The sequence below is a fragment of the Symphalangus syndactylus genome, chromosome 11 (genome assembly GCF_028878055.3).
Source record: "Symphalangus syndactylus isolate Jambi chromosome 11, NHGRI_mSymSyn1-v2.1_pri, whole genome shotgun sequence".
Classification (NCBI taxonomy): Eukaryota; Metazoa; Chordata; class Mammalia; order Primates; family Hylobatidae; genus Symphalangus; species Symphalangus syndactylus.
The window spans coordinates 54286593-54298875 of record NC_072433.2 but is presented as its reverse complement, the minus strand read 5'-3'; the positions used below and the strand labels follow the sequence as shown (position 1 = coordinate 54298875).

Below are 12283 nucleotides of genomic sequence, written 5' to 3'. Positions count from 1 at the left end.
AGAGGAAACGGAGAAGGCGTAGGGCTGTAAGACCAGTCAGAGGACGAGGAAAGGCAGGGGGAGGTGGGACGAAAGGAATAACCAATAGAAACGCAGTTGCCTGAACCTCCTGGCCAATGAATATGACTGAAGAGTGAACGACCGCGGAAGGGCGGAGGAGGAGGCAGGGGCTGTGCGAGTAAGAAGTGGGGCCTGGAGGCTTCTTGACCAATAGGAACGGTAAAAAGGGAGCCAATGAAAAGGGGAGTAGGTGGTGGTCAAATTGACAGGCAGTGATGTCTGTTTAGGCGGTGACAGACAGCATCCGCAGTCAATAGGAAGGGCTGAGGAATTCTTTAGGTCTCCCAAAATGGTCAGTAAGGAATGACAGCGAGAAGGAGGCGGGGCAAGCTAGAGATTAATTCGCCTCGTCAGCCAATGATCGTGTTCTCCCACTTTGGCCACAGGACAGGAAAATAGCTGTCTCAGCCAATGGGAGCATCCAAAGGGCAAAGATGCTGCCAGCAGGCGGTGCCTGCCCAGGGATAGTCGGTGACAACCGGAGACAAGCCTTACAGGAGGGTGACAGCTGGGGACAGCACGGAGAAGGGGCGGGGGCATTAGTGCAGCCCTCAAACAATGAGTGCCGCGCTGCCCTTCTCGAGTCCTTTCCAGGTCCCTATTCTTCGTTCAGCTCCTGAGCCCCCCACTCTGGGGGTCTGTGGGACCCTAAACCCCACCACAGATCCAGTGCCCTGACCCAGTACTCTCAGCCTTTACTCTAATTCTCCGATCCCGGCCCCCAACTAACCCCAACATTCCAGGCCCGGGTGGCAATAGCCAGAGCCCCCAGATCCTATAAGCAACCCATATCTCTGCTTCACCCATTTCCTGCGGGAATCCCAACCTCCAAGTCCCTCTCCTCAGTTCCCATCTATCTGAGCTCCTCCCCAGAACCCAGGCTCCAATTCCTCAGACCTTATCCCTCTGATTACCCGCACCATTTCTTCTAGTGGGGATCTCAAACCCCAAATCCATGAATCTCCAATACCATGAACTCCCCATATGTGTGTTACTATTCTTTTGGGGATCCAAGGCCCCAGTCCCGTCAACTCCTCTCCCCTCACTGCCACATCCCTCTGTGCTCCTCATGTTCCACTGAGAACCCCGACCTCAATCTCATGAGCGCCCCAGGTTGTCCTTAGATCACAAGCATAAAGACCTGACGTTATGAGCTCCAACCTTCCAACTTCTAAATACCCTTTTCTTTCTCTGACCCCCATATTCCGATTTCCATATAGCATCCACCATCCTGGAATTCCACTGAGACCTAGCTCCCGACTTCTCAGCTCCTCCTTGGTTTCTGAGTTCTCTAAGGTCCTTCACTCCCAACTCAGCCCCAAGTCCTGTCAATTCCCATTCAGTATCTGATCTCCTTCTCCTCACCTTCCCCATCTCCCATTTGACCCAAGCTTCCTGAGCACTCCTCCCATTCCCCTTTTTGGAGTCCTCCTCCTCTCCCAAAACCCAGTAATAAGTGGGCTCCTCCCTGGCCTGGACCCCCATGGTAACCCTATAAGGCGAGGCAGCTGCCGTCTGAGGCAGGGAGGGGCTGGTGTGGGAGGCTAAGGGCAGCTGCTAAGTTTAGGGTGGCTCCTTCTCTCTTAGAGACAACAGGTGGCTGGGCCTCAGTGCCCAGAAAAGAAAATGTCTTAGAGGTATCGGCATGGGCCTGGAGGAGGGGGGAGGGGGGAGGGAGAGGCATCTTCCTCAGGACGTCGTCGGGTCCTAGAGGGAGCAGGAGGAGAAGGAGATGGTTGTCCTTGCCAACTCGGGGCTTCCTCAGCCACTATTTTTCCAGACTTCTGCTGCATGGAGGGGACTGGGTCACTGAGGCCCAGAGGGAGAAGAGAGGGTACATCAAAGTCACACAATCAGCCAAGCTGGCTCTTGGCCAGAATGAAGTGAGCTGCCACTGGCCATCAAGGCACCTCACAGAAAGTGACCAGCTGGCTATCCTCTTAGGGTCTTTGCCTCCCCTCCTGAGTTCCAGCCTCCACACCAGTACCCAGAGAAAATATTCTAGACTCATACTAGATCATGTCCTTCTTCTGCATGAAACCTTTCCAAGGTTCCCCAGGGTCTCCGTCCTGTGCCTGGTCTTGAAGGCCCCTCAGGGGCTGGTCACCAGCCCCATCACAATTCTGGCAACCTGAACACCTCTGATCTTCCACTCTCCAGGCCTTTGCTCAGGCCATGCCCTCCGCCCAGCACACCTGCTCCTCCACCTGCACCTGACTTCCTGGCCCTTGTGAAGCCACTCCCATACACCTTGACAGGGCTGCCACGCCCTCCACTTCTGCGCTCCTGACCAGCCCTGTTATGTCAGTTTCTGCATTCATTCCTGTCTCTATGGCTAGACTGTAAGTTCCACCAGGGCAGGGATAATTATTAGTTATAAGGCAAGTTCTGTGGGATGGGAACTACATCTCCCTTTTACAGAGGGGACATCAAGGCCCAGCACAAAATCTGAGACCACAAAGCATCTCACCTCAAAAAATCCCTCTCGGCTAGGCACGGTGGCTCATGCCTGTAATCCGCCACTTTGAGCACTTTGGGAGGCCGAGACGGGTGGATCATCTGAAGTCAGTGTTCGAGACCAGCCTGGCCAACATGGTGAAACCCCATCTCTACTAAAAATACAAAAAATTAGATGCCGGGCGCGTTGGCTCAGACCTGTAATCTCAGCACTTTGGGAGGCCGAGGCAGGCGGATCACAAGGTCAGGATATCGAGACCATCTTGGCTAACAGAGGGAAACCCCATCTCTACTGAAAATACAAAAAAATTAGGCGGGCGTGGTGACACGCGCCTGTAGTCTCAGTTACTCGGGAGGCTGAAGCAGGAGAATCACTTGAACCCGGGAGGAGGAGGTTGCAGTGAGCCAAGATCACGCCACTGCACTCCAGCCTGGGTAACAAAACGAGACTTTATCTCAAAAAAAAAAAAAAAAGTAGCTGGGCGTGGTGGCGGGTGCCTGGAATTCCAGCTACTCAGGAGGCTGAGGCAGAAGTATCGCTTGAACCCAGCAGGCAGAGGTTACCATAAGCCGAGATCGCACCATTGCACTCCAGCCTGGGCGACAAGAGCAAGACTCCATCTCAAAAAAAAAAAAAAATTCCCCTCTCCTTGAAGGGAGGTAGGAGACCCACCTGATCCCTCAGCTTCCACAGATGGCTCTTTCTCACCACCCTCACACTTACACACACTTGACTATGAACTCCACCATGTGGGGGTGGAGGGATTGTGTCTGCCAAAGTGCACCCACAAAGCCCAGCCTAGCACGTGGCACACTGTGTGTGTTCAATACATGTTTACTGGGTTTATTTTATTAATTTAAAATAGAGATGGGGGCCAGGCGCAGTGGCTCACACCTGTAATCCCAGCACTTTGGGAGGCCAAAGTGGATGGATCACGAGGTCAGAAAGTTGAGACCACTCTGGCCGACATGGTGAAACCCCGTCTCTACTAAAAATACAAAAAAAAATTAGCCTGACTTCGTGGCACACCTATAATCCCAGCTACTCGGGAGGCCGAGATAGGAGAATCACTTGTACCGGGGAGGTGGAGGTTGCAGTGAACCGAGATCACGCTACTGCACTCCAGCCTGGGAGACAGAGCGAGACTGTCTTAAAAAAAAAAAAAAAAAGCCGGGCGCGGTGGCTCACGCTTGTAATCCCAGCACTTTGGGAGGCCGAGGCAGGCGGATCACGAGGTCAGGAGATCGAGACCACGGTGAAACCCCGTCTCTACTAAAAATACAAAAAATTAGCCGGGCGTGGTGGCGGGCGCCTGTAGTCCTAGCTACTCGGAGAGGCTGAGGCAGGAGAATGGCGTGAACCCGGGAGGCGGAGCTTGCAGTGAGCCGAGATTGCGCCACTGCACTCCAGCCTGGGTGACAGAGCGAGACTCCGTCTCAAAAAAAAAAAATAAAAATAAAATGAAATAAAATAAAATAAAATAAAAATAGAGACAGGGGTCTCACTATGTTGCCCAGGCTGGTCCTGAACTCCTGGCCTCAAGCAATCCTTCCGCCTCAGCTTCCCAAAGTGCTGGGATTACAGGTGTGAACCACTGCACCCGGACGTTTACTGGATTTAAATCTGAGCCCACCCCACTCGGGGTACAGGATCTGGTTCATTTATCTCCCAGAATGATGCCTTGGGTTGGGTCCCCTCTAAACTCTGGCACATTCTAGCCCCTCTTTGGGAGAAAGAACATCCCTTCTTGCCCAGGCCCTAGTGAGACATGCATTGCAAGACCTGCTCCCCCCTTCCTCCCCCCTGGGCTCCAGCTGCTGCCGGCCCTCCAAGAAAGGAGAGGCCCTGAGTTGGGCTATTTTGGTATCTGGGGTGGGCACCCGCAGGGCTAAGGTTACCTTGGTATGTTAAGGGCTCCCTGGGGCAGGACTATATAACCCCAGAGGGACTGCTCCATGCTGACTCCCTGCTTCTTTCCAGCCGGAGCCTCTGCCTTGCCCCCCAGAGACTGAAGACATGGTGAGTGAGAATCCTCCAACCCCTGCCCAGATCCCTTAGACCTCAGGGCAGCCTCACCCTTTGAAAGAAAGTAGCTGGTTCCCAGTCCAACAAAAAGTTAAAAGAATGCTCATCTCTTTCTCGGCATCACTGATGGAAAACAGACTGTGTGATGGCCTAAAGGATTCAATCAATGATAATCCACCCAGACATTCAACTCACAGGGGCCCAGTCCCTCTCAAAGCCTGATCCATTCGTTCCTGTACTCCATCTTCCTAAGGCCCTCTGGCACCAGCCAGGCAATAACTCCCATCCCATTTTACAAATGAGAAAGTAGAGGCTCAGGCCAGGTGCTGTGGTTCACGCCTGTAATCCCAGCACTTTGGGAGGCCAAGGTGGTTGGATCACTTGAAGCCAGGAGTTCGAGACCAACTGGCCAACATGGCAAAACCCCGTCTCTACTAAAAATACAAAAATTAACTGGGCGTGGTGGTGCATGCCTGTAATCCCAGCTACTCTGTTGGCTGGGGCATGAGAATCTCTTGAACCCGGGAGGCAGAGGTTGCGGTAAGCCGAGATCGCAGCACTGCACTCCAGCCTGGGTGACAGAGCAAGACTCTGTCTCAAAAAAAAAAAAAAAAGAAAAAGAAAAATAGAGGCTCAAACAGGGCAAATGAGTGGCTGGGGTCACACAGCAAGTCTGGGGCTCAGAGGAGCTAGGCTCAGGGCACTGAGAAGATAAGGAAGCTTCCACCCATTGTGGGGAATGGAGAGTTGGAGACCCAGGAGCCACAGATGGGAATTTGGGGAATGCAATCAAAGCAAGCCCCCTCAGCAAAGAGGTCCCAAGGAAGGGGAGACTTCAGGGCAAAGGGATGCTTTAGGAACAGGGACTCAAAGAATTCTTAATCTAATCCACTGCCCCTGGAGAGGTGGAGGGACTGGTCCATGGGCCCCTTTGTTCAACCCTCACCCTCCAGGCACCCAAGAGGGCCAAGAGAAGGACAGTAGAGGGCGGAAGCTCCAGCGTCTTCTCCATGTTCGACCAGACTCAGATCCAGGAGTTCAAGGAGGTGGGTGAGGGGACGGGGAAACTGGAAGGCTGACCAAAAGCAGCCCTGCTGGCCTTCTCCCCAACCCTCTCCCTGGAATGTGCACCTGTTTGAAGGAGGGGAAAGGTTTAGAATTCCCTCCTCCCCTCTCTGCTTGGGGTAGAAGAGGACAGTTGGCTGAGAGCCAGTATCTGATCCGCCTGGGGTAGGGATGCTGAGGCTGGGCCATGGGGGACCTAACCCTCCCCCCCACGGACCTCCCCAGGCCTTCACCGTGATCGACCAGAACCGTGATGGTATTATAGACAAGGAGGACCTTCGGGACACCTTCGCAGCCATGGGTGAGTCCCCTACCCCCAGGTGGGAATATTCAAGGATGCAGAGTCTAGGAAATTCAGTGGCCTTGGGTTCCAGCCCTGTCAGCTCCACCTTGGGCCTCAGTCTACCCAGCTGAAAAACGGATGGGATTAGCTGAATTAGTAGGAAGCGCAGGCCCGGCCCCAGGAGCCCGCTCCAGCCCATGCTTCCCCCAACCCCCTCCAGGCCGCCTCAATGTGAAGAATGAGGAGTTGGACGCCATGATGAAGGAAGCCAGCGGTCCCATCAACTTCACCGTCTTCCTGAACATGTTCGGGGAGAAGCTCAAGGGTGAGTGGAGTGTCCTGGGTCCAAGGCCCCAGCTGCCTTTTCCCAGACCCTTCAGGGACCCATCAGCTTCATGTGCCCTGTGACTCCCACAGGTGCTGACCCTGAGGATGTGATCACTGGAGCCTTCAAGGTCCTGGACCCTGAGGGAAAGGGCACCATCAAGAAGAAGTTGTAAGCATCGGCTCCCCCACCCTTCCGACCCTTCCCCCACTCCACCAGCTGCTCCCACACTGACAGCCTCCTTAAATTCCTACCAAGGCTGGGCCCTGTGGCTCAGGCCTATAATCCCAGTGCTTTGGGAGGCAGAGGCAGGAGGATTTGCTTGAGGACAGGAGTTTGAGATCAGCCTGTGTAACATAGCATGACCCTGTTTCTAAAAACTTAACTAAAAAATTCATGGGCTGGCCGGGCGCAGTGGCTCATGCCTGTAATCCCAGCACTTTGGGAGGCCAAGGCGGGTGGATCATGTGAGGTCAGGAGTTCAAGACCAGCCTGGCCAACACGGTGAAACCCCGTCTCTACTAAAAATACAAAAACTAGCTGGGCGTGGTGGCGGGCACCTGTAGTCCCAGCTACTCGGGAGACTGGGACATGAGAATCGCTTGAACCCTGGAGGCGGAGGTTGCAGTGAGCCGAGATCACGCCACTGCCCTCCAATCTGGGCGACAATAGCAAAACTCCGTCTCCAAAAAAAAAAAAAATTCGCGGGAGTGGTGGCAAACACCTATAGTTCCAGCTACTCCGGAGGCTGAGGCAGGAAGATCCCTTGAGCCCAGGAGTTCCAGTTTGCAGTGAGCCATGATCAAACCACTGCATTCCAGCCTGGGCGACAGGGCGAGACCCTGTCTCAAAAGGAACAAAAACCCAAAAATTCCTACGAAGGGTTAGGCACTGCCAGAGGTAAGGGAGTAGTTAAGATTGTGGTAATGGGCGGTAAGATTGCATTTTCACAGCAAATGTGGGCGGAGAGGGCAAAAGCGAGTGTCTGGGAGGCCAATAAAGGAAGTAGAGTGACCTGGGTTTTCGGGGGCGGCTGGGGCTGGCAACGGGGATGAGGTGCGAGGGAGTGGAAAGGAACCAGGAACCCAATCGCAACTCCCCTTGTGTCACCTCTCTCCAGCCTGGAGGAGCTGCTGACCACGCAGTGTGACCGCTTCTCCCAGGAAGAGGTGAGTGGGGATCGGGGCGGGGCCGGAGCAGCAAAGGGGCTGGGGCCGGGAAGCCTAAGGGCCTGTGCGAGACGCCCCTACGTCTTTCCCCAGATCAAGAACATGTGGGCGGCCTTCCCCCCCGACGTGAGCGGCAACGTCGACTACAAAAATATCTGCTACGTCATCACGCACGGCGACGCCAAGGACCAGGAGTAGGGGCCCCCGCGGGCCTCCGCTGGCCGACGCTTCTGTTTGGCCCGACCTCCACCCCGGCTCCCAATAAAATTTCACTGGTCTTTGTTTCTTATGGGCGGCGCCTTCAGAGTGTCTGCGCGAGGGCCTCAGGTGGGAGCGCCCCACAAATGAATGGATGCGGCCTGGAGGCCTGCGGGGGGCGGCCCCACAATCTACGCCTGCCGCCTTTTTCCGCAAGGAAGGAGAAGGCTCGCGTGGCCGCGGGAAGCTCAGTTTTTATTGAAGACAGAGCCTGGGAGAAGAGGGGGGACCCTGGAAGACAGTGATGCGGTCGGAGACTGTGCGGGCCCCGGGCCGGGAAGTGGGCGGTGTCTGGGTGGGCAGGACCAGCGCCCGGGCGGGGCTACGGGCCCAGGCTGGGAGAACCTCCCCCTAGCCCGCGCGAGGGCGGCACCCGCGGAGGTCGGGGGGGGGGGGGGGGGCGCTGGGCAGTGTGGGGCGCGGGGATTGGACAAGAGGCCGACTGAAGGCGGAGCCGAGGTAAGGCCGGGTGGGGCGTGGCCTCAGAGGGCGTCTGACTGCTCGCCCTGGGCCTGGCTCTGCTGCATCTGGGCCTGCATCTTCTCCAGCATCTCTTGCATGCGGCGCAGCTGTGCAGGGCGAGATTGCAGGCGGTGACATGGCGAGGCCAGAGGGGGACCTGGGGCATCGGTCGGGGGGAAGCGAGGTGCGTGCTCACCTCTTCGTCTTTCTCGCGGATCAGCTTCTCGGTGTCCGCCAGAGGCAGCATGGGCAGCGGGATCTCCGTGGCGCTCTGGCGGGAAAGCTTACTGCCGGACAGTGGGAAGGGGACAGGCATTAGGAGCGGGGCCTGAGGTTATGGGTGAGGCCCAGGAGGCAGGGCCTGGGGCGAGGTTGGGGTCTAGGAGGCGGAGCCAGGTCCTTGAGGTTAGGGCCGGAGGCAAAGAGGGTGGGGAGAGAGGGAGAGAGAAGGAGGGAGAGAGGGAGAGAGAAGGAGGGAGAGAGGGGTCTGAGTGGTGAAGGCGGAGTCACAGGTGGTGGGGACGGGGCCTCAGGGCGGGGTCATGGGTGAGGCGGGACCTTGGAGGCTCGGAGACTGTCGGCACTGGGTCTCACCTGCGGCTGGCTCGATCGCGAGCCCCAGGCCGGGCCAGGCTCTGTAGGCAGCGGGCCCGGTAGCCCTCGTAGAGCAGATCGTGCGTCACCTCTTTCAGGTCCTGCAGGTGTGTCTGCACCAGCATCCGTCGCAGGTTCAGGAAATCGCAGTGATGTGGGTTCTCCACTGGAGGGGGCGCGGCGCGGACCAGCGAACGTCAGGGAGTTTCGGGTCCAGCCCACCCGTAGGGTCGGGTCTACAGGAAAGCCCTGCTGCCACTGTAGCGGAGGGTCCGCGGTCTGCAGCCCAGCGACCCCCCTTTCCTCCTAGGATCCCCTGGGACCAAAGCCCACCCCAACTTCACATGTTGAGTGCGCCTGACCCAGAGGCCCCGGGCTCCCTGCTGGCCTTAGGACCCCTGCCTAGCCTCACTCACCCTCCACGGTCCCCCAGGAGTAGCGGCGTCCCCTCACCGGTCGGTTCCCGCCATCCCTCACCACCTCGCATGATCCCACGACTGCAAAAGGGATGCTTTCCTGGAGGGCAGGGGCAGGGTCACCACTGGCTCACACGGCAGAAACTTTCTCTTTCCCAGCTTCAATCTCCACACCTGCCTCCTCTGCTTCCTGCCCCTTCCTCTTTTTTTTTTTTTTTTTTGAGACAGGGTCTAACTCCATTGCCCAGGCTGGGGTGTTCAAGTGATTTTCCTGCCTCAGCCTCCCGAGTAGCTGGAATTACAGGCGCCCACCACCACACCTGGCTAATTTGTGTATTTTTAGTAGAGGCGGGGTCTCGCCGTGTTGCCCAGGCTGGCCTCGAACTCCTGACCTCAGGGGATCTGCCCATCTCAGCCTCCCAAAGTGCTGGGATTGCAGACGTGAGCCACCGTGCCCGGCCTGCCTTCCTTCTTTGTCTCCCACACCTTCATCTCTGCATCCTGCCTCTTGAAGTCTTCATCTTCGTCAGAGTCACATTCGGGGAACTGGTAGATGTGGATCTCCTCTTCCTTCAACTGATCCCGGATCTCAGGGGAAACAGATACAGAGACAGTGTGAAACAGGCCACAATGACAGACATTTCATGACCAGAGACAGTGAGACACAGAGATACTGGGTGGTCAGAGACAGAGAGAAAGACATGAAAGACAGAGATGGGGAGAGATGGACGTACAGGAAGACAAAAACAAAATCTCAGAGACATAGATGGTGAGAAACAAGATTCTAAGATGGTGCAGACATTAAGAGACCAGGAGAAGCCTGGGCAATATAGCTAGATCCCATCTCTACAAAATATATATATCTATTTTGAAACAAGATTTCACTCTATCACCCAGGCTGGAGTCTAGTAGCTCTATCTTGGTTCACTGCAGCCTCAACCTCTCAGGCTCAGGTGATCCTCCCATCTCAGCCTCCTGAGTAGCTGGGACTACAAGTGCACGCCACCACACCTGGCTAATTTTTGTACTTTTTGTAGAGATGGGGTTTTGCCATGTTGCCGTGGCTTGTCTTAAACTTCAGCTCAAGCAATCCACTGACCTCAGCCTCCCAAAGTGCTGGGATTAACAGGTGTCTGCCACCAAGCCCAGCCAAAAAAATATTTTTTTAAGTTAGCCAGGCATGGTGGTATTCATCTGTAGGCCCTGCTACTCAAGAGAATGAGGCAGGAGGATCACTTGTGCCTACAAGTTTGAGGCTGCAGTGAGCTATGATCTTGCCACTGTACTCCAGCCTGGGCCACAGATTGAGACTCTATCTAAAAAAATAAAAAAAGAAAAAGAGAGAGAAAGAGAGGCTGAGAGAGATATAAGCAGAAACAGTGGGAAAGGGCTCTGAAGACACAGGGTGGGGGCCAGAGGGAAGTCACTATGTTCTCACGTCTATGCTCCTGCCCTGAAATAGGCCTTAGCCAGGCATCTAGCCCAAGGGCTGCATATCTAGCCTATTTTGAGCCTTCAGAGACATGGCTACGCTGGCGGCTTACCACCCACCTTCCTCAGAAGCTTCTCCTACAATCTAGCCTGACGCACCATGCTCCAAAAAGGCCACTTCAAGATCAAAGAAGTCTAAGCTGAAATCAGGTTTGGCCTCACTTGGGGTCAAAGGTCAGAGGTCATCACTCACACCTTCTGCTTGAGGGCCTGGGTTTCCTGGGGCATCAGGGCATCCGCTTTGCCAATGACTGGGATGATGTTGACTTTCTCATGTACTGCCCGGAGGAAGGCCACATCTAGGGGCCGGAGCCTGCACCCAGGGATTGGTCATTGCCCAGCCTCAGGAGGCAGAGACCCCCCAGCCCTCCCTAAATGCCCCAGCCCCCAGGATCCCCCCACCAGACCCCCGGCCGAAGGGTGAGATGAAGTAGAGGCAGCAGTGGACTCGGGAGTCCTGGATGTTCTTCCGGTTCAGGCCACTCTCATCCCTAAGGTACTGCTCAAATTGCTCCTCGATGAATTTCACCACCGGAAGCCAGCTGGGTGTGGAGAGAGGATGTGAGGTCAGAGATCAAAGGCCAGAGGGCAGGGGGCAAGGTTAGCCAGGACTGTGGGAGTAGAACGTCATTTCTTTGGCTCCCTCCAAAGACATTAAGGGAACTGGTGGGGGCCTAGGTGAGTCATCAAGAAGCACAGGGACCCTCTGAAACAGACACCACCTTTTGGGATAGGGAGCCAGCACAAACCAGCCCTGTAACTCTCCAGGGAGTCGCCACTGTGAGAGGCTGAGCCTCTGTCCCCTTTCCTCTTCCTCACCAGTCAGAGCAGTCCACTGAGTCCCCAAAGCCAGGTGTGTCCACAAGGGTCAGCTTCACTTTCACACCCCCTTCCTCGATCTCTACGCCCCGGCGCTCAATGGCCAGGGTCTGTGTCAAGCGAGCTGTGGGATGGGGGAGAGGTCAGGGATCCGGGGAGGCTCTGAGGCAGAATTAATTTCCTTTGTCAACATCACAGTTGCCTGCACCCATTTCCCAGGGGAGGAAAGTCTCAGAAAGAAGCAGTCAACTACCTGAGTCCCCAGATGGAAAAAACAAGGGTGTAACCTGGGGACAGGGGCTACTGCCTGGAGAGGGTGAGGAGGGTCTTACCACTGGCCTCTGGCACCTGGCGATCCTCATAGAGGTTGGTGAGGAAGAGGCTGTTGATGAGGGTGGATTTCCCTAGGCCTGACTCCCCTGTGGACAGAACAGGCCCAACTGGTCAGGGGAGGGGACAGCCAGGGTCTCCTAAGGACATCCCCTCTGCAGTTCCCTCTCCAAAACCCCCAGACCTGCCACCATTAGTGTGAAGTCAAACCCCTTCTTGACAGACTTGCGGTGCAGCTGGTTGGGGAGGGCAGCAAAACCCACGTACTCCTTGTCCTGTGGATGGGGGTGGACAATATGAGGCTGCTGGCAATGGGAGGCAGGGTCCCCAGGATCACTTGAGTTCCCAGGCTAGGAAGAGTCAGTGGGGTCTGGGAACCCTAGGCATGGGGGCTGGGGCCGAGATGCCCGGGTTTCTGGGTGTAAGGACTCACCATGACTCCGCCAGCCATCACTGCACCTGCCGTCTCTCCCCACTTCCTCTGGTGGGGCAGGAAGCTGAGTGTGGCTAACAAGGGGGCGGGCAGAA

General features: G+C 55.9%; 2 protein-coding genes across 5 annotated transcripts; one reads left to right on the top strand and one right to left on the bottom strand.

The window, feature by feature from the left end:
* Positions 1–7674, top strand: MYL11 (myosin light chain 11). 2 transcript variants are annotated; one of them, XM_055298900.2, is made up of 8 exons: positions 1–163; positions 4499–4537; positions 5497–5589; positions 5834–5909; positions 6112–6216; positions 6309–6387; positions 7337–7385; positions 7479–7674. In XM_055298900.2, exons 2-8 carry the CDS (start codon positions 4535–4537, stop codon positions 7581–7583), a joined length of 510 nt encoding a protein of 169 aa, XP_055154875.1. In that variant the 5' UTR covers positions 1–163; positions 4499–4534; the 3' UTR covers positions 7584–7674. The 2 variants fall into 2 exon arrangements, with proteins under 2 accessions (XP_055154875.1, XP_063468024.1); XM_063611954.1 differs by having other exon boundaries at positions 134–219.
* A 145-nt stretch (positions 7675–7819) lies between these two features.
* Positions 7820–12254, bottom strand: SEPTIN1 (septin 1). Of its 3 annotated transcripts, XM_055298859.2 has the most exons (11): positions 12189–12254; positions 11940–12030; positions 11758–11844; positions 11426–11549; positions 11014–11148; positions 10802–10919; positions 9602–9703; positions 9116–9215; positions 8700–8865; positions 8302–8392; positions 7820–8212 (listed from the first exon to the last, which is right to left on the bottom strand). In XM_055298859.2, the coding sequence occupies exons 1-11, from the start codon at positions 12204–12206 to the stop codon at positions 8126–8128; spliced, it is 1119 nt and encodes a 372-aa protein (XP_055154834.1). In that variant the 5' UTR covers positions 12207–12254; the 3' UTR covers positions 7820–8125. The 3 variants fall into 3 exon arrangements, with proteins under 3 accessions (XP_055154834.1, XP_055154835.1, XP_063468009.1); XM_055298860.2 differs by having other exon boundaries at positions 7820–8392; positions 8700–8935; positions 12189–12239; XM_063611939.1 differs by having other exon boundaries at positions 7820–8392; positions 12189–12239.
* Positions 12255–12283: the final 29 nt, after the last annotated feature.